Source organism: Sphaeramia orbicularis, chromosome 21 (genome assembly GCF_902148855.1).
Source record: "Sphaeramia orbicularis chromosome 21, fSphaOr1.1, whole genome shotgun sequence".
NCBI lineage: Eukaryota > Metazoa > Chordata > Actinopteri > Kurtiformes > Apogonidae > Sphaeramia > Sphaeramia orbicularis.
Window position 1 is genome coordinate 38,597,652 of NC_043977.1, and position 27,459 is coordinate 38,625,110.

Genomic DNA, 27,459 nt, shown 5'->3' on the forward strand with positions numbered 1-27,459 from the left:
ATTTTTACTAGTCATCAAATATTGGCTTTCAAAAAAAAATTAAGGCCGATTGCCGATATTGAAAAATAAAAAATCAATATGTTGTCCTGATATATCAGCCAGTCTACCTCTAATAGGCATGTGCAGTATAACTTCAAAATCACAGTGGATCTACAAAGACTCTAAATTTTTAGTGATGTGCATCTGGAACTGGGAAAATAAAGCATTTAACTAACGATTAAAACAAAATGTCAAGACTTAGTGACACCCATGATAGTCAAGAAACACACCATATTTACTCAATAAAACTGAGGCAACAGATTAGACCCAATATTATTAATTAAATATAATCATGTTTGTAATTGAGTACATTTTAATCAAATAAGACCCTTTGGTAGTAACCATTTAATGAGTAGATTTACTTAAAATACATAAAGGAATTAATTAAAACTTCAACAAAATATTGAGTAGATATCAAGAAATGTCTAAATTAGTAAAAAGTACCAATAAAACATCATTAAATCCTACCATGTAATTGAGTAACAATGATGTATCTGAATTGGTGAAGTTATCTGAATTTACTCAGTGGATTTAATTAAATCTAAATATAATTCTTACTTAGATATATTGTGTTTATCTCATGACCTGTATTTTAAGGTGAGATTACAGTGGGTACCAGGAAGTGCAGAGGAAATAAAACTCAATGAACAGAACACACATTAAATGTTTTGCCAAAAGTAACAATTAAAATCTTTACAGGCCAAGTTACAGCATTTCAACTCAAACCTTCACAAATGCTGAAATCATACACTTTGATGAGGCCTCAGATGATCGCCAAGGTGTGGGAAATGTTCTTTTTAACCCTTTCATGCACTGTCCACTCCAGTGGACAGTTCTTCTCCAGCTGTTCTCTTGTATATTAATGGGTTTTGTTGTTTTAGTTCCATATCAGCCAACACAGTGGAAGCTTATGCACCATCCCATACACTGTAATTCAGACCATTACTGTAACTTTACTGTTCTTGATAAACCTGATCTGCAGTAACATGTTTAGTTGTAAATCAATTGTTATTTGTTAGACAATAAAGGTTTTTTTTTTGCATATTATCTCCATGAAGTGAGTAATTACTAGCATTAGAATATGTTAAAATGTGAGAAGACATCAGATTAGCAGCATTAAAAATGTTTTTATTTCATTGTTTTCATATCACTTTCTGATATTGGGTTTTAAACACATGTTTCTTTACTTCAAAAATTAAATGCATGGATATTTTTGTAACTCCATAGAAAAAAAAAACTCGATCGCATTGTTTTTTTCATGGCTAAACACTGAAGAAAAAAATCTTGACTAAGGTTCTCATAATTCGTGCATGAAAGGGTTAATGGGATGTTTAGATAAGAAAATTACACATGAGAAACTACCGCTGGCCTTCTCACTTCATCTTCTGGACTTTTATCTTGAAAGACGCATATGAAGGGCACACAAAGTTTTTAGGGAGGACAGACAATCATGAACAAGATAAGGTACAGATTTTCCAGTTTGGTATGTTCTGTGCTGTAGCCTGTAATTGGTCAGCAGATCACTCCTTGTTGTTGCTCTGAATCCACAGGTTTTACACACATAAGACAAACACAGTAAATGTTCATTATAAAACGTGCCTTTCTGCTTAAAACCATCCCTGTACCAATCACATGTATAGGATTGTATTGCAGAGCTGGTCGGTATCAATATTTGCTTTCCTTTATTGTTATATGTGCACTGACAAATATCCAGCCTCACAAGAAATTTAATTTTTTAATTATCAAATTAAAATTATAGCTTGAATTCTAGATTTGAGAATTTCTCCCAGAACAAACCTTGTTAATTTGATTTTATTACTTAAACCATTTTAAATATTTCATCTTTTTAACCCATAAAAACCCAATGCTACTTTTGTGGCAGTTCCAAAATTAATTTTTCTCTCTATTTAACCCTTTCATACATAGTGGTCACTACAGTGGACAGCTATTCTACAGCTATTCTCTTATATATTCATGGGTTTTGTTGTTTTAGTTGCATATCAGCCAACACAGTGGACGCTTGTGCCTCATCCTATACACTGACATTCATATCATTCCTGTAACTTTGCTGTTCTTAATGAACCTGATCTGCAGTAACATGTTTGAGTGTAAATCAGTTGCTAATTGTTATTAGACAGTAATTTACAGGGTTCCTTTTTTTTCTTTTTGCATATTATCTCCATGAAGTGAGTAATAACTAGTATTAGAGAATGTTAAAATGTGAAAAAAACATCAGATTAGCAACATTAAAAATATTTTTATTTCATAGTTTTCACACTTTATATCAATAAATACATGTTTCTTTGCTTCAAAAATTAACCCTTTCATGGACAAATTATGAGAACCTTAATCAAAATTTTTTCTTGAGTGTTTTTATTTCTCTTTCGGCATGAAAAAAACAATACGATTGAAAATTTTCTTCTGAAAAATAAATAAAATTAAAAAAAATAATAATAACATTTTTTAAAAAGTACATACAAAAAAATAATAATGAAAAAAAAAAAAAATCTTATGAACCTTTTTTTCATGAAGTTGTAAAAATGTCCACTCAGCTGGACACCACACGTTTAATTTTTGATGCACAGAAACATGTATTTACTGATAAATTGTGTGAAAACTATGGGGAGGGCTTGTGATTCTGGGGGTTTATGCTCAGGGGACATCTACATAATGTTACCAATTCAGGTCAGAAAAGATATGTGGTGTCTTAAAACTTTAACAAAGATATGTGTAAAAAAAACAAAACAAAACAAAAAAAACAACGGAAAGAACAAAATCCATGAATATACAAGAAAACAGCTGTAGAATAGCTGTCCACTGTAGCGACCAGTATACATGATTAGGATTAAACACATGGTGTCCAGCTGAGTGGACATTTTTGCAACTGTGAAAAATAGGTTCATAAAAAAATGTGAATCACATTTTTTTTTTTTTTTTTTTTTTTTTCCATGCCTAAAGAGGAATTAAAATCTTGATTAAGGTTCTCATAATTCATGCATGAAAGGGTTAACATTTCTTAAGTGATTTATCCCCATTTATTATAATATTCTCCTCTGTATATAGTGTTTTTTCAGTGTAAATTAGGTATTTTCCTATATTTCAAGTGTTGATCATGTTGATGTTCATAAAGAAAACTGAAGAAAAAGTGACTTTTTCAACAAATGTATTAATAACTGAGCATAAAACAAGCATCTCCATCCACTGTCATTGATCTAACTCCATGGGTTTTACTGGTGAATCAATGTTGTAGAAGATGACGGTGTTTCCACAGTAACGTCCAAATGGGTCACATCTGATGACCATGAAAAGATGACAAACTGTATTTTACACCAGTTATTCACATGGATTGATAGGATTAGTGGATCAACAGATATTAAATATTTTAGATCATTAGATGGTTTTGGTCACCAGTGGCTGTATGGGTCTTAATTAAAACTTAAATGACCACAGAATAATTTATTACAATGTACAACTTTAAAATAAATGTGCAGAATCAGCGGTGAAATGTTCTAATTGATGCTACTTTGTACTTTAGATGGATTGCAGTGTGCCACTTTTGTTACTATTACAATTATTATTATTATTTTTTTTTTTTTTTACCTTTTTCTGTTAAAACCATGCATCCACAAATGTGTAAAATGTGTGTGTGTTAAACTGAAGGATGAATTCTTCCTTTATAGGATGAGTTTAAAATTGTCCCGAGAAATAAATGGGCTCAGAGTCCAGCCTCGTATAAGGGGTCAGTGTTGGACACACGATACAAGTGCAATGAACCCTTCATCTCTAAATTTACATTAAAAAATGCAGACTCATATTTTCACCCATCAGCCTCTCTCTACCTTAGTAATACCTTCGATCTCATTTTGAACACTACTGGCTTCTGCTCCAGGTTCCTTTTGTAAAAATACACAGCCAGGTGCATCTTTTCCGTTTTTTTGTTAAATTAATTCGTATCCTTAATAAACAACCTTGACAACAAAGAGAGGAATTATTTCTGTCAATGCCAAAAGAACATTTTACACTTTGTTTAATTAAAGTGCTTAAAAATAAATAAATAAATAAATAAATGGATGAATCCTGTATTTGTCAGTACTATATGTACATGTTCAGACTTACTGGACCTCTTACTGTTTTATCTGAACACCCCTGTAGAATAAACCTTTGTCACATTCATTGTGACAATTTTATGAGACAATAAAACGTTATTTTATAGGTGCTGTGCATACATGGGTGTTGACCAGCTTTGACAAATGCAACATCTTTCTTTCTTTCTTAGTGACAATAAGGACAATGATGCTGCATAGCCTTGCTGTCCAATAAAGTTTTAAGAGGGCAAAGGGCAATAAAAGCTGGAATCATGGTGCAATCACATTAAACATTTCTTTCCTCATAAAACATTAAGCATTGGTTAATTTTTGATTTTTATTTTTCATCAGATACTACCGCCCACTTTTTTGGGAGTGGGGGGTGGCAGGATAGGCATAAAGAGCAGCAATAGAGCCTCTGTTCTCTGTCATTTTGTCTTCTATCAGGGAAGGAGGAACAGGAGTAGCCCTGTGGAATTTAACAACTGCACACTTCGAGGCTACTCTCTCTCAGACCAGAAGCCACTGACTCTGATATTTCAACCAAAATGTCCACATTCATGATGAAAATGACAGAGCCTCTCAGCTGTGACCCTCATGCCACAGTCTGTACTGGCACAAGCTGTCTCGTTCCTCCCAGTAACTTTAATGAAATCCTGAGCCTCGTGCTGAGCACCGTGCTCACCGTCATGCTGGCTTTTGTCATGTTCGCCATGGGCTGCACCGTGGACACCAAAAAGCTATGGGCCCACATCAAACGACCCTGGGGAATCTTCATCGGCTTCCTCTGTCAGTTCGGCATCATGCCTTTCACAGCCTTTGCTCTGTCGTTGGCCTTCAACGTGCTGCCTGTGCAGGCGGTCGCCATCATTATTATGGGCTGCTGTCCAGGAGGATCCAGCTCTAACATCATCTGCTACTGGCTCGATGGAGACATGGACCTCAGGTAAGACATGAACTGGGATAAAGCTCATGGACATGTGGCACTTCAGGGTCAAAAGCAAGACAAAGATTTCATCTTTTTTTTAAATAATTATTATTCATTTAATGTTGTTCTATTTGTTTATTTATTTTTGTTTTTTTGCTGCGTTTTCACATCTAGAATTTGTGTGAATGCTATGTGCCTCCTGTTCATATTCTTGATATCTTTTGGTATATATATTTACATGTTTATGTTTATATCTAAGGTGTGGGTGGGGACTTATGTTAAGAACTGTACACACTGTATGATGCATCCATGTTCCGTTGTTGAAAACCCATAAATGAAATTATAAAAATTAAAAAGAATAAAAAAGTAAGACAATGGTTTCTATAGCAGATACTAACTCTAGGTTTCATTCAATTCCTCCCATGTGCAAACTAAAACATGACAAAAAAACAACAACTTTGTTCCACAGTCAATAAGAATCTTGAAATTAGCCTGTTTTATTTGTGTGTAACCTGACTTTAGTCCTCACTATCAAATACCCAGTGCTCCTTTAAAGGAGTGATATTTTGCTTTTTTTAAATGGAACAATGCATTTTATAACATTTCCCCATTTCCCTGGCTGTGCTGCTCTGCCCCGTTCAACCAACAACTCAACATTTTAGGTAACTGGCTCGAAGTTTGGACATATTTTCAGTATGGACTACAACCGCTGCTGCTGACAAACAATTATGTTGTACCCGGAAAAATGTTCGTCAGAAGTCTTGACCTTATATGTGCAAATGTCATGACATTATAGATGTAACAAATAAAAATGGAATTAAAACAGGTTGTAGAAATCCACTTGATTTTTGCCAAAACAAATATAAAGATAGCTTCGCAGCACCTGGAGGGTTCAAATTCAAACTTTTGGAACTATTAGGGTCCAAATACACAAATAATGAGCTTTAGCAAAATATGACCCCTTAAAAGGATTGTGATACAATGTGTTTTCCTTCAATCTCTACATGTTAGCCAATGACAAACTTCTGAGTTGTACATGCAAAAAGCAGATAAAAAAGTGGTTTTTAATTCAGCTACTTGTCTGACAAACTAATGTCTAATTAACTTGACTATTGATTAAATAAGTCTGGTCCCTCCGATTAGAATGTGCCATCCAGCGTCTCATTTATCAAAACAGTCAAATATAGAAAAACCTGGAGCATCTGGGAGAGAAATTATACATTACTGATAAATTTAAAGTCTGGTCTTGACCAGCTGTAAATGTAAAGTGTCATGAGATATGGCACTATATAAATAAAATCTGATTTGATTTAGATTTACAAAAAAATACACAAGTGATGTTTACATTAATACAAAAATACTGACACTATAATGCACTATTGTACTAAGTTTATTGTGTTATTCTCAGTTTCATGCATTATATGGAATTTTTCACATGCAGCTGCACTGTAGCATAGTTGTAGCACTGTGTTCTTTGTATATTGGATAATATATAATATTTATATGTCTAAATATCACATCCAATATCATCTAATATTTAATTAAAACCCTTATTTTATATGATGAAATTAGAATGTTTCACATTAAACAGCAGATTAAAATACAAACCTATATGAAGGCCCAATCACTAAAATAAAATAAAATAAAATAAAAGATGAATCATCAAACTATTATCAATATACTAACATACTGTGATGGAAATATTTACATGCAACTCTCTGAGTAATAAACATTTCTTTGCACTTTTCTACTCGATGGTATTAAAGCCCACACACACATTCACACACCAGTATAACAGTCAATGGACAAGTTGTGGTTCAGTGTCTTTCTCAAGGACAAAGGGGTCAAAGGTTGAACTGTTAACCCTTCTAGTTTGTGCCACAGCTGCCTCATCAACACAAACACCCACATATCTGTTTCTCACCTCCTTTACTGGCTGGTCTTTAATGAAATGCTGTAAAACGTTTCAGCAGAGGTGTGTTTTTCTGTTTTTCCTCCCTCCTTTTAGTATCAGTATGACCACCTGCTCCTCCATCCTGGCCTTGGGGATGATGCCTCTCTGTCTGCTTATTTATACGACCACTTGGACTTCTGCTGACACAATCATGATCCCATATGACAGTATTGGTAAGTGGAGCAGCTCACAGCAGATTAAACAGCAAACTGATGTCTACCTTGAAACACATTAACCCTTTTAAGACTGCCATTATAACAGTCTGCCTAGGTGTTTTCATGTTTTCTTCGCAATAGAAGTGTGAGAGAATGTTTTTTTTTTGCCAATTCTTTTGCAACTTTGCTTTCAGGAAGAACTTAACTTTCAATATCTGGCCATTAATTATCATTATTAGAAATAATAAATGCTTAAAACAGTGTGTTATAGTAAAAAAAAAAAGAAAAAAACAGACTTTAAGTTTTTAGTATATTTATTATCAAAAACAACTGTAAATGTCCATAATAAAACTTTTTGGAGATTGCAGAAATAAACTTTCAACTATTTTACATCTGCTCAAACATGCTTTTTGGTCTTGAACATTCAGTATCCATATTATGACTTCATATTTTTTGTTATTTCTAGGTGTTTTTTAGCCTGTGTGGAAGTCTCTGAAACAGTTCCTTTTTACTTCTTTTTTTTTTTTTTTTTTTTTTTTTAATAATTTTATTTTTCAAGAAAGTTTTGTACAGAAAAAAAGGTAAAATAACAAGAACATTAAAGAGGGGTGTGCATAATCAAATAAATTAAATTAACAATATACAGGGAAAACAGTTTACTTTGATAAGAGAATATATTAAAAAAAATTTTTTAAATTTTAAAAAATTTACACAAAGTGTCTTAAGAAGATATAAATCCTCCATTTCTCCCATATTTTATCAAATCCATCCTGTTGTAGAAAAAAACTGTGTAAACAATTTGATGCCAGTCTTCCAGGGTTGGAGCATTTATATTTAACCATTTTTTAGAAATAGCTTCCTGAGCAGCTATACTCAACATTCCAAACAAACATTTAATGTCCTTATTTGTGTCCAGTGACTACATATAACCAAAAAGCAACTCATCCCAGTTGAAAATTGTCTGCACCCTTAATATTTTCCTAATCTCTAAATGAATTACATTCTAAAAGTTTGTAATCTGAGGGCATGACCAGAATAGGTGGAAATGTTTTACTGCCTGAGTTTCACAGTTCCTCCAACAGCTGGAAGAGCCTGAATAATGTTCACTTTGTGTTGGAGTAACAAAGAACCTACAAAGACTCTTCCAGCTGAAGCACCTACAAGAATTTGAGCTGGTGATCATTCACTGAAAAGCACATACTGCAAAAATCAAAATCTTACCAAATGTATTTTTCTCATTTCTAGTCCAGATATCTCATTGCACTTAAAATAAGACATAATCACCTAAAGAGTAACTTTTCAGTGAGATATAAGAACTTATTTTTAGACACTAGATCTTGAAAATCTTATTTCAAGAAATCTTACCAAGATAATTTTTACTTGTTCCATTGGCAGATTTTTTTTTTTTTGGGCATAATTCAAGATTTTTTTTGCTTAGTTCAAGCAAAAAATCTGCCAGTGGAACAAGTGAAAATGATCTTGGTAAGATTTCTTGAAATAAGAAATAAGTTCTTATATCTCACTGAAAAGTTACTCTTTAGGTGATTATGTCTTCTTTTAAGTGTGATGAGATATTTGGACTAGAAATGAGAAAAATATACTTGGTAAGATTTGGATTTTTTCCAGTGTGGTATCATTGTACTTGCGTCTGTTCCCCAATTATACTTAATATAGTCTATATGTGAATATCTGACCTCCTGAAGGCCTTTATATAACCCTGAGGTTAATTTCTGTAAAGTGTTATATAATGTCAGAAAGCTCAGAATCTCAGCTTTCCAATGCTGTTTGAATTTTGTGGATAGCAGAAATGGTTCAGGAGTGGCATTAATTTGAAAGCTGTAAAGTGCAAAATGTAGCACTAGAGAGATTGCAGTTGTTAAAGGGTTAACAATTGTTGCTCTTTATTTCTGTTTGTCTCCAGGTATCACTCTTGTGGCTCTTCTTGTTCCAATTTCGGCAGGAATTTATGTTAAACGCAGATGGCCTGAAATGGCAAAAAAGATCCTCAAGGTAGGAATACTCTCCTAAAATAAACTATATGGAAAAATAATCATTTCAAGGATTTCTTTAAATAAATGCTTTGGTGTGTGTGTGTGTTTGCACAGATAGGGTCCATTTTGGGCTTTGTTCTGATCATTGTCATAGCTGTGGTAGGAGGGATTCTCTACCAGAGCTCCTGGGTTATCGCCCCTTCTCTGTGGATTATCGGAACAATCTACCCTTTCATCGGCTTTGGCCTGGGCTTCCTCCTGGCTCGCTTTGTGGGTCAACCTTGGCACAGGTAACTTTGCAAATACCTTTGTATACTACACCTGGATTAGTAAATCAGACGAGGTTAAAAAGTCAAGTCTGTTTCCTAAAATCAATAGTAGTGTAGTTTTAGACATATACTCCTGTGAATAGCAGGAAATTTGAGAAAATATATTTAGAGCAGGGGTCTCAAACATGCCAAAGGTTCCAATCCGGCCCGTGGGATGAATTTGGAAAGTGCAAAAATTCCACAGTCAAGGCTGTGGAACTCATTTTAGTTCAGGTTCCACATACAGACCAATATGATCTACAGTAAAATAACAGCATAAAAACCTATGAAAAATAATGACTCCATATTTCCGTCTTGGTTTGATGTGAAAAAAATTACATTATGTCTATAAATAAAGACAACTTCAAATTTTTGTCTTTGTTTTAGTGCAAAAAATAACATTAAATTATGAAAATATTTACATTTACAAACTAGCCTGTAAAACTAAAATGTGAATAACCTGAACAAATATGAACAACTTGAAATGTCTAAAGAAAATTAAGCACAATTTTCTGCCTTTTACTAAGTTTTTAGTGTATTTGTAGATCCGATCCATAATGCACATGTAGAAATATTAAATTGAGGCAGAATATTGTTAAAATTGCACTTATTTTTACTTCAGAAATTTCTGTTTTTTCAGGTTATTCACATCTTTTTTGTTTGAATAGTTGATAAAAGTAAGTATTTTCATAATGGGGTTTTTTGCACTAAAACAAAGACAAAAATTTGGAGTTGTCATTATTTATAGGTTATTATGTTATTATTTTACTGGTCCGGCCCACTGGAGATCAAATTGGGCTGAACTTGATTTGATTTGTTTTGATTTATTTATTTCGAACATGCAAAAAAAAAAAAAAAAAAAAACCAAAACAAAATAAAAACAAAATAAAACATTGAAATGGACAGAATCTATCTTCAGCACATACAAGTCTGAATTTTGCATGGTTGAAAAGGAGTGGGAAGAAATATGAACTTATTTAATCCTACCCCTCAGTGCTTTTACACCTTTATCGCTAACTTGATACAGGAGTTAAACAATAATATTTTCCTAATTTTAACATCAAACCACAACAAATACATAATCCAGTAACTGAATTACACCCAACAATGTGATCATGGCAGTACAGTCATTCAAGCAGACTCAACAATTCAACCATTATCTTCAATAATTCCAGCATATTTATCAGTATAGCATCATGTGGCCCCAGAAAGAAAATGAGTTTGAGACCCCTGATTTAGAGGATTAGAACTTTAACCATGTTCTGGGTTAAATTGACCCCATTTTAAAGTTGAAAAATCAAGGAAAAATAGTTGAAAGTGTTTTTTTCAGAATGAAACTTCGTCTGCTTGCCTTATTTAGTGTAATCACTATATAAAATAAAAATGATTTACCTCACATATGTGTAACCATGCATGTTTATATTACATCAATACTGTCTGAGTCAATCTGACCCAACTAAACTAACACTATATAAAATAGTTCAGGTTTCAAGTTCAACACATGAATGCACATCATATATTATAAATACAACACTGAAAGGGACCATTTTACTGCACACTGACTACTTTTTGTTGTACATTTTGTTGATAATTCTCACATATGTTATAATGCAGAACTTGAACACAGAGCGCTATTAGTGCTTTTACTTATGATTAAAGAATATAAATGCAATACTTGGTTCTGGGTTGAATCAGGTGCAGAACCATCGCGTTGGAGACAGGTTTCCAGAACGCCCAGTTATGCAGCACCATCGTTCAACTGTCCTTCAGCCCTGCCGAACTGGAGGTCATGTTTTCCTTCCCCCTCATCTACAGCATCTTCCAGCTGGTGGCGGCACTATCATCAGTGCTAGGTGAGTATCTACCAGGTATGAAAGCAAAGAATGATGAGTGCGGTTACAGTAGACCAGGGGTGTCAAACTCATTTTAGTTCAGGGGCCACATGCAGCTTAATATGATCTAAAGTGTGCCGGACCAGTAAAATAATATAAATAATAGCATAAGAACTGATAAATAATGTCAACTCCAAAGTTTTTTCTATGCAGTGGCTTCTTCCTACTCCCTTTCAGGCACAACAGTTGTTCTTTTTTTTCTATTATTTGATTTTTTGTGTATTGTTTATCATTATTATTATTATTTTTCTATTGTTTGATTTTTTTTTTATTTGTGTATTATTTATTATTATTTTTATTTTTATTTTTGTTTCATGTTTTGTATTATGTCTGTGTCTGAAATAAACTAACCTAAACCTAAACCTATGTTTTTGAGTGAAAAAAGTCAAATTCTGTCATGAATATGTTTACATCTATGAACTGTACTTGAACATAACATGAACAAATATGAGAAACCTGAATATTCTGAAGAAAAATAAGTGCAATTTTAACAATATTACACCTTTGTTTATCATTTATACATGTGAATCACAATTTACAGATCACAGTGGACCTACAAATACACATAACATTTAGTAACAGGCAGAATATTGTTAAAATTCCACATACTTCTATTTAGACATTTCAGGTTGTTCATATTTGTTCAGTTTTTTCACATTTTTTGTGAAAGGCTAGTCTGTAAATGTCAACATTTTTGTGTAATTTAACTTTTTTTTTTTTTTTTTACACTAAAACCAAGAAAAAAGTTTGTGGTTTTCATTATTTATAGTTTATTCTGATAGTATTTTACTGGTCTGACCCACTTTAGATTGAATCGACTTAAAATGACTTAAACATCCTTGATTGTTAATATCTTCAGTGTAATTTTTGCATTTCACAAATTCATCCCACGGGCCAGATTGGACCATTTGGCGAGCCGGTTTTGGCACCCAGGCCGCATGTTTGACACCTGTGCAGTAGGGTTTAAAATAAAAAAATACATGGTTGTCAGTTTTAGGCGAATGCTAACAAAATGTTCGTTTCAGGTAGTCATTTGCGGTATATTTACTGAGTGTGTTCGTATTGAAATGTCATGAAAATGCCATTAAACAGGCAGAACAAGATGGTCTAGTGTTGGCCCTCTATATCCTTGACATCTGAACAGCAAAACACCTCATTATTTTTTAATCATCATATAATTATAATGGAAACAGATGTAAAGCATAACATTGTTTGATGAGTAATAAAAGAGTGATATTTTGCTTTTTTTTTTTTTTAATAGAATTAGGCATTTTAAAACATTTTCCTGTGGTCTACATAAACTGGAAATGCTATGCTTGGGTCTGAATTCTTCATTAATTCAACTCCACAGGTCCATCTTCAACCCTATTTCTGAGTAATGACACCAGAAAGGTCATTTTGAGCGCTGGCCCTTTAAATGCACATGAGCCACTTTATGCCCCACCCCCTCCAGGTTGTTGGCTGTGCTGCTCTGTCCCGTTCAACCACTTGTGTTCGTTAATACATTCATTCATTCATTTAATTTATTTGTTTGTTTATTTCGAGCATTTACAGAATAGTAAAAGTAAGTTCAAAATTCCAAAAACATTCATTTACACTCGAAAAGGAGTGGAAAGAAGAGAAACTTATTCAATTCCTCCCCATTCACATCATCAAATAACTTAACATAATAAGATTTTAAATACTCACTCCTGTCATTAGACTTCAAGCCAGAACAATGAACAAAAAACAGGCCTATACCAAATTAGAATAAACTCATTTGACAGTATTTACATTACATAACCAAAATATCTGTGAAAAATAGAAACAAAGTACATTCCTGGTGGTGTTACTACGGGTAACAGTTAACCATTAACTTACATGATAATAATTACATACCAACAACTGAACATTTTAGGTAATCGGCTCGAAGTTTGGACATATTTTCAATATGGACTACAACCGCTGCTGCTGATCAACAATTAACAATCTGAGAAATGTTCATCAGAAGTCTTAACCTTCTATGTGCAAATGTCGTGACGTAACTAGTTATAGACACAACAAATTAACCCTTTCATGCATAGTGGTCACTACAGTGGACAACTATTCTACAATGTAATTTAACCTGAACTTCTATAACAGTACCTGCATAATATCTGCATGAGTGAATATAAAGGCAAGGAAATAAAATGTTATTAATATTTAACCCATAAAGACCCAGTGCTTCTTTGATGGCAGTTCCCAAATGATTTTTTCTCTCTATTTAACCTTTCTTAAGTATTTATCACCATTTATTATTATATTATCCTCTGCATTTAGCATTTTTTTTCAGTGTAGAGTAGGTATTTTCCTATATTTAATCTGTTGATCATGTTGATGTTCATTAAAACTCAGAGTAAATTCAAAGGTTATTAAATCAGAAACAGGGAAAAAAGAAAAAAAAAGTTACTTCTTCAGCAAGTCTATCATTAATCATGTGTGTCCATCCACTGTCATTGATCCAACTCCATGGGTTTTACTGGTGAATCAATGTTGTAGAAGATGACGGTGTTTCCATGGTAACTATGGAGCCTCTGAACATCCAAATGGGTCACATCTGATGACCATGAAAGGATGAAGAACTGTATTTTATACTAGTTATTTACATTTTCATGGAGTTAAAAAAATGTCTAGCTTAGTGGAGATTTTTTTTAACTCCATGAGAAATAGGTTCATAAAAAATTTCAATTGCATTGTTTTTGTCATGCCTAAAGAGGAATAAAATCACTCAAGGAAAAAATATTGACTAAGGTTCTCATAATTCATGCATGAAAGGGTTAAGAAGGAATTAAAACAGGTTGTAGAAATCCACTCAATTTTTGCCAAAATGAATATAAAGATAGCTTTGCAGCACCTGGAGGGTTCAAATTCAAACTTTTGGAACTATTAGGGTCCAAATACACCAATAAATGTACCAAAGACTAATAAAAGTGGGTTTAGCAAAATATGACCCCTTTAACATTATAATCCCTCTAACACTGATGATCTTTGATAAGTGACAAAAGATCTTCCAAGTCTCCTCATTCATAAAAAAAAAATGCATGAACATTAAAAAAGGATAAATTCTACTTGGCCGCAACAACTCCAAGGACAATGTCAAGGTTTATTAGACCATAAAGTATATGATAAGGAGCTATATAAGCTGGATATCTCAGGATATTCTACTGTTGTGGCTGTGATTCACTCCAGTGTGGAGCTCTGACATGGTTGAACTTTACTATGATTTTTTTTCCCCATATTCTGCACTCAGAATAGGAATGTCTACCATCAGATAGTGGATGGAGGGTGGGATACACCTATAGACTGTGTAAAAGATGAAAAACTGACAACCATTTCTACGCACATTAGTGAAAGTCTGGGTTTGGGGTATTACATTATGGAGGCACTGACTAACAATTGTTGCTGTTCAACAAGGATTAATTTTCAACCTAAATAATAATAATAATAATAATAATAATAATAATAATAATAATAACAATAATAATAATAATTTTTATTTATAAGCGCCTTTCAGGATACCCAAAGACACTGTACAGCAGAGGATAAAACAGACAATGCATAAAATACAAAGAAGTAAACAAATAGGTATTACAATACATAGAAATGAAAATGTGAGATCATGTTTTAACCTGAAATTTTGTAGCATAAGAGAAGTTTAAAACTAAGGCAGATTAAAAGTCAATCTCTTAATTTCATTTTAGATTTTCTTCTAAACCTAAGTTAAATTTACCAGTTGCACCAAAACTTCTCCTTAACACTTTGAAATAAAATAAATTACTTGGATTGAACAATATCATCAAGGTGCTCAAAGCACAGATTCAACCAACATGAACATCAGGATGTTGCTGAAATTCTATTATATCATATTTATATTTATATGTATATTATATTATCATTTTGACAAAAAGATAACAGTTCTGTGAAGAAACTGTAACAGAACAAACAGAACCAACTGTCAAACATGACTAAAACAGTCTGTCATTTGTAAACCTAAGTACATCTGTTTTTACGTACTGTACCAACAGTTGTTTTTGTTTTTGTAGTTGTGTTAATTCATTATCTTCTCCATAAAAGCTTTTCACTGAAAGAGGAGAAGTTAAACAAGAGAAGAAGTTAACAATCTAACATTTTGTCACATTTTTTCAAAGAACTGAACAGGCCAAAGTCAATTTGTCACCTCTTTTACACTAAACTTATTAAGTTCATTTATGTCTATTTACATCCATTTGATTTTGACTTAAATCAATAATCTTGGATGTAGTAAAGCTTAGATTTGCGTATTGTTAACCTTTTTTTTTTTTTTTTTTTTTTAAACAAATTTTGCTATGTTCTGATTTGCACTAACCTTAAAGCAGTGTATGACTTTCATCACTTTTTTTTTTATTTTTCAAATTTCTAAAACCCCAGTGATAGCCTAATTATCACTAATCCATTAGTCTCTCTGTTCTCATGCACCTGGATCACTTTCCTAACGGTGAACAGCTGCAAAGGAACTAAAGCTGTCAGACAAATGTAGAGGAATAAAAGCACAATATTTGCAACTGATAATAAAATACAGGTATAAATTTATATATAATAGAAATACTTGAATAAATACTTCAAATGAATACTTCAGTACAGTTTCACCACTGAGTTTTTCTAGACGTGTGGAGGAAATCTTTTACCATTGTATGAACTATCCTTTACAAAAAATTAAAGTACTTCCCTGCTGTTGAACCATTTATGCCAAATCACCTGCCTCATTGTTTTCATCCTAAGGACACAAACACATTCAGCAAAGGACATGAACTTATTTCAACACAGCCACGTATGACACTGACAGTTAAAATAATGTAGAAAGTGGAGTTTTTAAGCCAAGGAAATGTTTTACACATCATCGTGACTTTATTCAGAAGACAATGGTGCTCTTCATTATAGCAGCAGTCAATTTACAGGAAGACACGTAAAGCCAAAAAAAAAAAAGTCTGGAGTGAGTTCACCCTTACAAGAAACAACAGAGGATTTATTAAAACAGGGAAATGACAAGGAGAAATATGCAGTTTTTTCCTTTAGTGAGTCAACCTCATGTTTCCTGATACTCTGATATCCTCTGTGTCACCTTATTGATCAGGGCTTCTCTGTCTATGGACACTATTTTATGGTTATTTAAAGCAACGTATGACTTTCATTCCAAATTTTTTTTCAAATGTGTAAAACCCCAGTGATTTCCTAATTATTACTAATCCATTAGTCTTTCTGTGCTTATGCAACTGATTCGCTTCCCTTACGGTGAACAACTTCGTAGATGACTCCATCATAAACACAGTCCGCTTGTTTTCATAACAAACCGAAACATCACTCGGGCCTTTTCGGAAATTTTGTCGAGAAGTGCATTGTGGGAATGGTGACCAAGCAAAAGTGGTTTCTCACAGATTTGGCAAGAAAATGAGCCAGATCACTACAACGGAAAATTAAACAGTCCACCAGCGTTGTTTGAAAGAACGAGTATTAGGGATGGGAATCGAGAACCGGTTCTTTTTTGAGAACCAGTTCCCAGTAGCTCGATTCCTTGGAATCGTTTGCCTGCCTGCTTAATGATTCTGCTTATCGATTCTGCCTTCGTTGTGCATGCACGATGATGTCACGTGTACGCTGCATTGTTTTAGTCAGAACGTAGACAACATGGCGTTGAGGCAGAAACGGTCTAAAAAGATGACACCAGGTCCACTTACTTGGAACACTGTCAAAGCTTCCATGTCTTCAAAAGGGTGGAATCCCTCCAATATCCTCAAACATTTGTCCACAGCATGTGAATCATTTACAGGAATGTCACGTATTTGATACGCTACTTAGCGGTGCTTGTGAATGTAGCAGCAGAGTGAACGCCAGGCCAGTTCCAGTGTGGGCAACAAATGTTGTAACTCCTCAAATACAAGTTTTCGAAGGTAAGAAGGGAAAGGAAATGAGGTGCACAACAACGGGGGACAAGCCGAGCCGAGTCGAACCGGTTCCACGTAGTAGGAATGCGGCAATAGAGGAATTAGTAAAGCGTCTTTAGTTTCACTTTCACTGTACGCCCCCCCATCCCCGAACCGGGCCAGCGTCATCTGTTATTATTATTTGTACATACTGTATATGTTATATTTTCTGTGCAGATGGAAATATAAAAGACAGTTAATGCAAACACACCCGTTTGTACTCTTTTATTCCCTCACCCAATGAGAATCGATAAGAGAATCGATAAGGAATCGGATCGATAAGCAATACTGATAATGGAATCGGGATCGTTAAATTCTTAATGATTCCCATCCCTAACGAGTATAGTCGGTGGATGAAGGTAAAAGCAACAGTAATTTCAGTTTTATTTGTGGAGTCCTATATCACAAGGTTGCCTCAGAGGGCTTTACAGAATTAGTTGGATATGAAAATAAACAACAGTCTAATAAACAGTAGATGAAGGAAATGGATTAATGTCCCGGCATCCCATTAGACCCTCCTTCTCACCAAGGAAAAACTCCAAAAACCCAGTGGGAAAAGAGAAACCACAGTGAAGGACAGATCTTCTCCCATGGACGGACAGACAGACTATAGATGCACCAGGACTGATGGACGTCCATTTGCAGATGTTGTTCTAGTCTGTAGAGATGCAGTTGGAACATTTGGGTTCAGTATTCACAAAGAGACAGTGAAATTGCTGCTGCGTGGAATTCCCATTCCCACAATGCTTTGCGAAAAAATTTCTGAAAAGGCCCGAGTGACGTTTCGGCTTGTTTTGTAAACAAGCAGACTGTGTTTATGATGGAGTCATCTTCGAAGTTGTTCACCGTGAGGGAAGTGATTCAGGCACGTAAGCACAGAAAGACTAATTTACTGGAGATAATTCAGATATCACTGGGGTTCTACACATTAGAAAAGAAAATTTGTAATGAAAGTCATGCACTGCTTTTGATATATTATTGGTAACAATGTAATTAAAAATGATAGATATTTGTTTAAAATACTATTAGCAGCCTGTAAAAAGACTACAACCAAAAAATGGTGCAGATTAGAACCACCTACAACTAACAACTGGCAACAAATTGTGAATGGAATATTTGAGATGGAGATTCTGGCCCATAGAGTGAGGACACAAGAAGAGCAGAGTTAACGTCACATTACTAAAAGCATTTTGTTAGTCACAAAAGGTTTTTTCTGGTCAATGTATCCCAAATGTCCTTTATGGTTGTATTGTACAGAATTCAAACAATAAAAATAAAGTATTAAAATTTTTTTTTTTTTTAAATTAAAGTCATACGTTTTAAATAAATCCTTGTTGGTTCTAACCCATCACAGTCTTGTGAAAGTGTATTCTAACAGTAACTCATTTGTAGCTGTATTTCATATTAAACTTCGGCCTTTGCTGCTGTAAAACCACACTTCAGTGCTGTCTGTAGAAGGGAGGAGACCACTACTTTTTGGTTTCATTCTCTGTATTAGAAGAAAACTGATTCCATGCTTAAATGTAAAATGTTTGTGATACTATGTTTTTTATTCCCCTCTACAGCTTACCAGGTCTATAAAAAGAAGTGCAGGGGTTCAGCTGAGACCGACAGCGAGGCTCAATCAATAGAAGAAGGAGACGCTGAAACAACAAAAGGAAAGGACTTGGCTTTGGAGAACAACGCCTTTGAGTTTGATGGGCGTTACAGCAGCAGTGAAGAAAAGGGAAAAGACCCGTACAAGAACACCCAGCTGTAAGATCCCACCTCCTCAAACCACTGAATGAACTCAGTTAACAGCATGGGCAAACACAGAGACCAACAGCCAACACTGCACTCTGCAGGCCGGAGGTGTGCACTACAGGTCCTGGTCTACAACCTCAGGAAGTCTCCAGAAGAAAACAGCAACATGATTCGTAAAGACATATGGGAGAGCTACTGGCAAACAGTAGAAACCTCTTATGTCCAAACCAGTTATTTTTTAGAAAACTGCAAAAATGAATGGAGTTAAAAGATGTAGTCACAAACCATTTTCAACACTTTTCATTGGTTAAATATTTCTAAAACCATCAAGCCAATGTAAAGACTGACTAATAGAATGACCAAAAAACAAATTTACGAGGTTTCCACACGACAGCGACAATATTCTATTATTCTGTCTTGGCTTAAGTTATTCATCTAGACTTCCTCTGACCTACTTAATCAGTAGATCTGCTTCCTCCTTACGTGTTATTTTATTAATTCAAAGTGAATTTTGGATGCTGTTTATCTGTATTTCTAAATGCAGATTTTATTTATGTTCAACAGATGGACATGAATTGTTTATGTCGCAGGTTTTCACAATATCATCACACACACACTCACATTAACGAATGGAAATCAAATAAGTGAAGGCCTTTCATGATATAAAACAAAAAAAAAAAACTGAAGATAAATTGTTGCGTTAGATGTGGATAATTATGCATCTGTTGACAGGCCGTCAGTTATCCAACCCAGTGGATATGCATTTCAGTGTGATGCTTTCATGACTAATTATTTATTTTTCATACACATATACAGTATATTAGTATTTTTACAGCCCAGTCTCACTTGAAAGATACAAACTCATGCTGTTTTCTTTCAGTTAATTTATTGTAATATATATAATTCTGTCAATGATATCGCACGGGGTTCACATTTTGAGTGGGACTCTCTTGGTCTGAGTTGAGTCTTTGCATTGAAATCTGTGAGCTTATTATTATTACATATTACTATTACAAACTAATTTATTGGTCCACTGCATTGTGGGCATATTCATAGATTGTTACCATACCATACCATACCATACCATACCATACCGACTTTATTTATAAAGCACTTTAAAAACTTTACAGTCGGCCAAAGTACCATACACAAATCATAAAACAAGGGAATAAATAAGTAAAACAGTAATAACACGTAAGTACAACAAAATACAACCATCATAATAACAAAGACAAATTCAAATCTGGTAAAAACAACATAGGAAATCTAAAAAACCAAAAAAACCAAAAAACATCTCATTCATTAATTCAAACCCAATGAGAAAAAGTGTGTTTGTGCGATTGTTGACACCATATATACTCTTTGTAGCATATTTCTTCATAAGTGATTGAAGTTCTTCCACTTTGCATTGAATCTGTTTAAGTCTTGCATTTATTTACTTTTTTTATGTTCAGGAGTGAACAGTTTTACAAATTCTGTATGCTTTCCTATCCATCACTGTATTTTTGGAATGAACCTATTATATATTTATATCCCATAACTTTTGCAATATATTTTAATGTAATACTATTTCATATTTGTGTTTTTTTCTGTCCACCTCAATAAACATTAAACTATGTCTTTATTTATACAACTTTACCTGTTGTATAAATGATGACAGATGAAGTATAAGAATGTAATGTATAACTACATATACATTTGGGGAATATAATATTAATACTCTAATAAATATGACTCTTTCATAAACTCAGGTGTTGATGATCCTATGTTTCAAATGCAACGTGTGCCAGGTTATTTCTACTCTAACACTGTGAGTTTGTTATATAAGATGTGCTCATGTTAAATAAATGGCAGATACTATTTATATCAGTGTCTATAGTTAACAATGCTGTTTGGGGGCTTCTATGAAACTGGTCTCTAAAAACAGGACAGAGGGGCTAAAAATTCAAACCAGATGTAAACTAATGTTATGAGGCAAGTTTGGAAGCACTTTGGGTCTATTTTAGAAATAAATATTTACTGAGATAAAAGAGAAACTATTTTTCAGATAAAACACATTTTTATATTATTTTTATACAAAAACCTGCATGTAACACGGTAAAAAGGACACGAAAATTATGCGCTACTATTTTTTTTTTTTTTTTTAATATCTTTTTAGTCTCTCACAGATATATTTTGGGAATCGAACTAATTATGCAAGAAAGAGTTTTTCACAAAAATTACCGCTGTTGCAAAATCACTTGTGATTTATTTGTGTTTAAATGGGCAGGTTCTGCATGTAACACAAGTGGACACGATGGATTAGACACAAAATCTGAAATGAGACTGCTGACTCATGAAAAACTTGCATGTCTGGATTAGAAAAACCACTAGGATCATCAAATTTAACACAGTGTCTTTATTTATAGCGGTATATAAGACCATTTACAGCTATGTGTTCCAGATCAAATGCACCGACACCTGGGTAGCTTTTCCTGTCCCAGTGTTGGTCCTATTTTTGGGCCCATTATTTTATTAAAAAAATCATTACTTTTGGGATGGCTCAGAGAAAGAGTATCATTTTTTGCATTTATCTGAGGTCATCATTAGATACATCCTGGGGGGAAATATGTCTAAATTTCTCTTTTATTATTGGGTCTAAAAAGCTGGAAAAGTGTCAGGTACCAAAATGTACCCAGTTTCATAGAAGCACCCATTTACTGAGTGTATAAGATAGCATCAGACAACTTGTACACAGGTGTTTTATTGACTTACTACTGTACTGTATAATATTTACAGATTCCGGAGTCCAGTGACAAAAAGACATTCAAACACATAGTTAAAGATGTGAGTGAGTCTTGTCGAGTTATTTACTGATCTGTGCCAACAGAGGGGGGGCAAGTAGTAGACAAGGGGTGTCAAACTCATTTTAGTTCAGGGGCCACATGCAGCTTACTATGATCTAAAGTGGGCCGGACCAGTAAAATAATATAAATAATAGCATAAGAACTGATAAATAATGTCAACGCCAATGCTTCTGAGTAAAAAAAAGGCAAATTCTGTCATGAAAATGTTTACATCTACAAACTGTACTTGAACATAACATGAACAAATATGAGCAACCTGAATATTCTGAAGAAAAATTAGTGCAATTTTAACAATATTACACCTTAGTTTTATCATTTATATATGTGCGTCACAACTTACAGATCACAGTGGATCTACAAATACACAAAACATTTAGTAACCGGCAGAATATTGTTAAAATTCCACATACTTCTATTTAGACATTTCAGGTTGTTCGTATTTGTTCAGGTTTTTCACGTTTTTTGTAAAAGGCTAGTCTGTAAATGTCAACATTTTTTGTGTAATTTAACTTTTTTTTTTTTTTACACTAAAACCAAGAAAAAACTTTGTGGTTTTCATTATTTATAGTTTATTCTGATAGTATTTTTCTGGTCTGACCCACTTTAGATTGAATCGACCTAAAATGATTTGAACATCCTTGATTGTTAATATCTTCTGTGTAATTTTTGCATTTCACAAATTCATCCCACGGGCCAGTTTTGGCCCCCAGGCTGCATGTTTAACACCTGTGTAATAGACCTTCATATGGTGCCCCTGTTAATCCTAACTGGAGACTAACTACTCCAACACACAAAGCTACTAACATTTCCAAGGTGGATGATCAGCTATAATACTTAAGGACTGTCTTCTATAAAATTAGAACTACTCGCAATCCTAAATTCTGACATAATATGCTTATAAGAAACCCATAAGGATTCAATACCACCAAAAACACGAGGCATGCACCTGGTGGCACTCCTAACGGTGGGAGGTGAACATCTAACAGGCATGAAAGTAAATAATGATGAGTGCTGTCACAGTAGGGTTTAAAACAGGGGTGTCAAACTCATTTTAGTTCAGGGGCCAAATTCAGCTCAATTTGATCTGAAGTGGGCTGAACCAGTAAAATAATAACATAATAACATATAAATAATGTCAAACCCAAACTTTTTTTCTATGTTTCAGAGCGAAAAAAGTACATTTACATGATGAAAAGGTTTACATCTACAAACTATCCTTTCAAAAGATGTGAATAACATGAACAAACTGAAAAAATAAGTGTAATTTTAGCAATATTCTGCCTCAGTTTATCATTTCCACATGTACATTAGAACACACAGATCACAGTGGATCTACAAATACACAAAACATTTAATAACAGGCAGAATATTGATAAAATTGTACTTGCTTCTCTGAAGACATTTCAGGTTGTTCCTATTTGTTCAGGTTATTTACATTTTTTGCAAAATTATACTTTGTTTTAGTGTGCATACATGAAAATATTTACATTTACAAAGAGAAAAATTTGGGGTTGTCATGTTTTACTGGTCTGACCCACTTGAGATTGAATTGGTCTGAATGAGGAACCTGAACTAAAAGGATTGTTAATATCTTAGTGTAATTTTTGCATTTCAGAAATTCATCCCAAGGGCAGGACTGGACCCTTTGGCGGGCCAGATTTGGCCCCCGGGCCGCATATTTGACACCTGTGGTTTAAAACAAAAAAAAATACAGGCTAATAAAAATGACCCTTCATAAATGTTTCAGGGAGTAATTTCTGGTATGTTTACTAAGTGTGTTCATATAGACATGTGATGAAAATAATGCCTTTAACCTCCTAAGACCCAGGACATGTCAGCAAAGTAAAAGCTTTTTTGTTTTTTTTATTAAATAAGTGCCTATATTGGAAACATCATGATGCAACAGTTTTTTTCAGATGCAGTTTTTAAAATTATGTGGAATGTCCTTTGTGGTGGACAGTTTCCTTTTCTTTTGTTTTTTTGTATAAAGTTGTGAAACTCTAATCCACAAATGTAGACAGTGGGTCCTAGGAGGTTAAACAGGCAGAATAAAAAGGTCTAGTGTCACAAGTGGGTTCAGCTGCCTCTAGTTGGCCTTTGTTAATAGCCCTCTATATCCTAGACATTTAAAAACAAAAACAAAAAAAATCCTCATTATTTTTTGAATCATTATGTAATTATAATGGATACAGGTATAAAATATAACATTATCTGATGGGTATTAACATTATAATCCCTCTGACTCTGATGATCTTTGATGACATCCAAGTCTCCTCATTCATAAAAAAAAAATGCATTAACATCAAAAAAGGACCAATTCTACTTGGCCCCAACAACTCCAAGGACAATGTCAAGGTTTATTTGACCATAAAGTGTATGATAAGGAGCTATATAAGTTGGATCTCAGGATATTCTACTGTTCCAGCTGTGATTCACTCCTGTGTAAGGCTGTGACATAATCGAGTTTTGCTATTTTTTTCCTATATTCTGCACTCAGAATTAGGGGTGTGTATTGGCAAAAATCTGGTGATACGATACAAATCACAAAACTAGGATCACGACACGATATATCTCGATATATCACAATACTGTTGTTGTTTGTTTGTTTTGTTCCTTTTTTGAAAATATTATTATATGTAAAATTCAAATTACACCAGAAATATGCACAAAACTTTCCTCATTATAGTTTAAGATCCTCCTCAAATGTTCGTATTCTACTAGTTGTGAAAAGAATGCAACATCAGAACATTGTTTTGTGCAATCCCAACAAAAGAACTAACATCTGCCTTTTTCAGACCATAAAAGGTGCTTTTAGGATGCTTGAAATAAACATTATTTAACACAACAGCGTTATCAATGTCAAAAAACTACATGTATGACCTGATGTATCACAATAGTATTTTTTTAGTATACAAACAGAAGACCAAAATACCCATGTAAATATATAAATAAAAAAGCTTGAAGGATTTCCCAAAAATATAGACAAAAAAGAAAAACAAAACTGAAGCCTTGCCACATCTGTATTTGAATAAATACTTAAAAATATCGATACAATTCTTTTTAATATCAATACAGTATCATGAAATGAAATGTCGTAATATATCGCAGATTCGAAATTTTTCTTACACCCCTACTTAGAATAGGACCTTCTACTATCAGGCAGTAGATGGAGGCTGGGATGCACTTACAGACTGTGTAAAAGATGAAAAACTGAAAACCATTTCTACACACATTAGTGAACGTCTGGGTGAAAGTGAATTTTGGATGCAGTTTATCTGTATTTCTAAAGGCAGATTTTATTTATATTCAACAAATGGACATAAATTGTTCATGTCCCAGGTTTTCGCAATATCATCACACACATTCTCACATAAATGGATGGGAATAAAATAAGTGTAGGTCTTTCATGATATAAAACACTCCTTCATTCATTCATTATCTGAACCTGCCTTATCCTCACTAGGGTCACGGGGGTCGCTTGGAGCCTATCCCAGCTACTTACGGGTGAAGGCGGGGTACACCCTGGACATTTCACCAGTTCATCGCAGGACTATATGATATAAAACATAGCACGGAAAATAAAATGCTGTGTTCTATGTGGATAATTTTGCATCTGTTGACGGGCCATCGGTTATCCAATCCAGTGGATATGCATCTTAGTGTGAAGCTTTCATGACTAATTAATATGCCAGATAACACTGGTCAACAAGGAAAATGCTTCCAGAATAAAAGTAATGAAATTTTACCACATGAGAGTCACTGATAAAGAAAAATCAAGTAAAAAATGCTGGTTGGCTGAACTTTCCAAGATACAGCCTTGGGTCAAAATGTGAAATTCAAGAATTAACGAGAGAATGGGTTTGACTCAAAAGGAATATTTGTCTCAGAGCTACAAGATCTACTTCAAAACATTGTCTGCACATTAGAATACATTCACTTTACAGGTTCTATTTAGTGGAAGATTTATAAAACTATTATATAAATGTACATAAACCAATATATAGGCGTAATAACACTTACTCATATACCTTGAAAACATCAGCAAACCAGCACTTTTGTCATTTATTTTCTAATTAATCTTATTAAAATACGTAACATTTAGCACATTTAATCTCTGAGGCAAATCATTTCTAAAAATTGTAGACCAGTGTAATCAAATAACCAAAAAAGTATTTGGCTGGAGTAGGACAAGGTCCCCTGGGTGGGCAGAGAGCAGAGCGGTCTTAGCGGAAGCACAACTTCAATATATATTTCACAACAACCTTTCATGTAGCATTAACAAGATCAGAGCTAACCTATTGTCTGCTTTTGAAGAAAAATGGGTGAATAGGATCCTGACTAAACCGAAGCTGTGGACATACATTCAACTAAAAAACACATATGAAACAGAGTTTTATGTTAGCGCAAATTTGACCAGGAACCAAAGGTCCCTAATGGCTCAGTTGCGTACAGGAATCCTTCCCTTGGCCTTAGAAACTGGGAGATTCACCCAAACCCCAGAAGAAAACAGACTTTGTGGACTGTGTGATTTGGGGGAAGTGGAAAATGAATCCCATTTTCTTTTGTATTGTCCTCAATATGATGAACTGAGAGCCTCTTTGTTTGATGACATGTTTACGCAAAAATCCTGATATGTTCTGGAGCACTGATGATGACAAGATGAAAGGGCTGTTTAGTTCAAAAGTATATAAATTAGCATTATTTGTTTGTAAAGCCTGGAAAAAGCGGCAGATGTGTTTGTTTAAATAGGTCAGTACTTTGTTTGGTTCATATCTATTGTGCCTGTTGTCTGGTGTTTGATAATTGGTTTGTATTTTTGGTGTCTTATGAGCCCATGTAAGAGCTGGGCATGTTTTTATGTAAGACAAAATACTAAAAACATTCATTCATTCAATCACTCATTCATTTAGACTTAGACTTCCTTTATTGTCATTGCACAAAAGAAACACAGCAGTGAGATTTTGGCAACGAAATGTCATTGCTTGGCTTCCGGATTCCACAGAATTAAAATATAGTCTATATAACTTTAAAAACAAGCTAAAAATAAATGAGTGCAATAAATGAGTGCAATAAAGAATAAATAGATAAACAGAATGTAAACAGCAGAATAAATAGTGCAAAACAGAACAACCAGTATAATTTGTGTAAACAGAACAGAAACATTGTAGCAGCTGTGGGGGCTATTGCACAAACAGGAGGTAGTTATGGCGCATATTTTTATATTATATTATATTTATTCATTCATGACTGATTATTTATTTAGAAAAGAAAAGAAAAGAAAAAATAAAACGGAAAACTACTACATTTAGGTTCTAAAACATTATAATAATAAAATTGTAACTTTTACAGATCACGTTGCCACAATCAAACCTTCAGAAACACATCATATTGCTTTCATATCATAAAATGACGTGCTTAGTTCTTGCTCAAAGTCCAAGCTGTGACGTGCATAGTCACACAGCTGCATGCGATAGGTATGTGGTCATGTGATGTGTGTTGTCCGTGACATAACTCACACTTTCTTTCACTTACTTAACCCACTT

General features: G+C 33.9%; 1 protein-coding gene across 2 annotated transcripts; it reads left to right on the top strand.

The window, feature by feature from the left end:
* The first annotated feature begins 1,462 nt into the window (after positions 1-1,462).
* Positions 1,463-19,295, top strand: slc10a2 (solute carrier family 10 member 2). 2 transcript variants are annotated; one of them, XM_030124762.1, is made up of 7 exons: positions 1,463-1,522; positions 4,476-5,070; positions 7,061-7,179; positions 9,083-9,171; positions 9,267-9,442; positions 11,156-11,313; positions 18,893-19,295. In XM_030124762.1, the coding sequence occupies exons 2-7, from the start codon at positions 4,673-4,675 to the stop codon at positions 19,084-19,086; spliced, it is 1,134 nt and encodes a 377-aa protein (XP_029980622.1). In that variant the 5' UTR covers positions 1,463-1,522; positions 4,476-4,672; the 3' UTR covers positions 19,087-19,295. The 2 variants fall into 2 exon arrangements, with proteins under 2 accessions (XP_029980622.1, XP_029980621.1); XM_030124761.1 differs by lacking the exon at positions 1,463-1,522 and having other exon boundaries at positions 4,137-5,070.
* The last annotated feature ends 8,164 nt before the right edge of the window (positions 19,296-27,459 follow it).

Excerpts from the sequence above, each read along its gene's own strand:
- slc10a2 (XM_030124762.1), top strand. The coding sequence starts at position 4,673 with ATGTCCACATTCATGATGAAAATGACAGAGCCTCTCAGCTGTGACCCT. Across the intron at positions 9,172-9,266 it reads TGGCAAAAAAGATCCTCAAG|ATAGGGTCCATTTTGGGCTT; the intron begins GTAGGAATACTC and ends GTGTTTGCACAG. Across the intron at positions 9,443-11,155 it reads GTGGGTCAACCTTGGCACAG|GTGCAGAACCATCGCGTTGG; the intron begins GTAACTTTGCAA and ends GGGTTGAATCAG.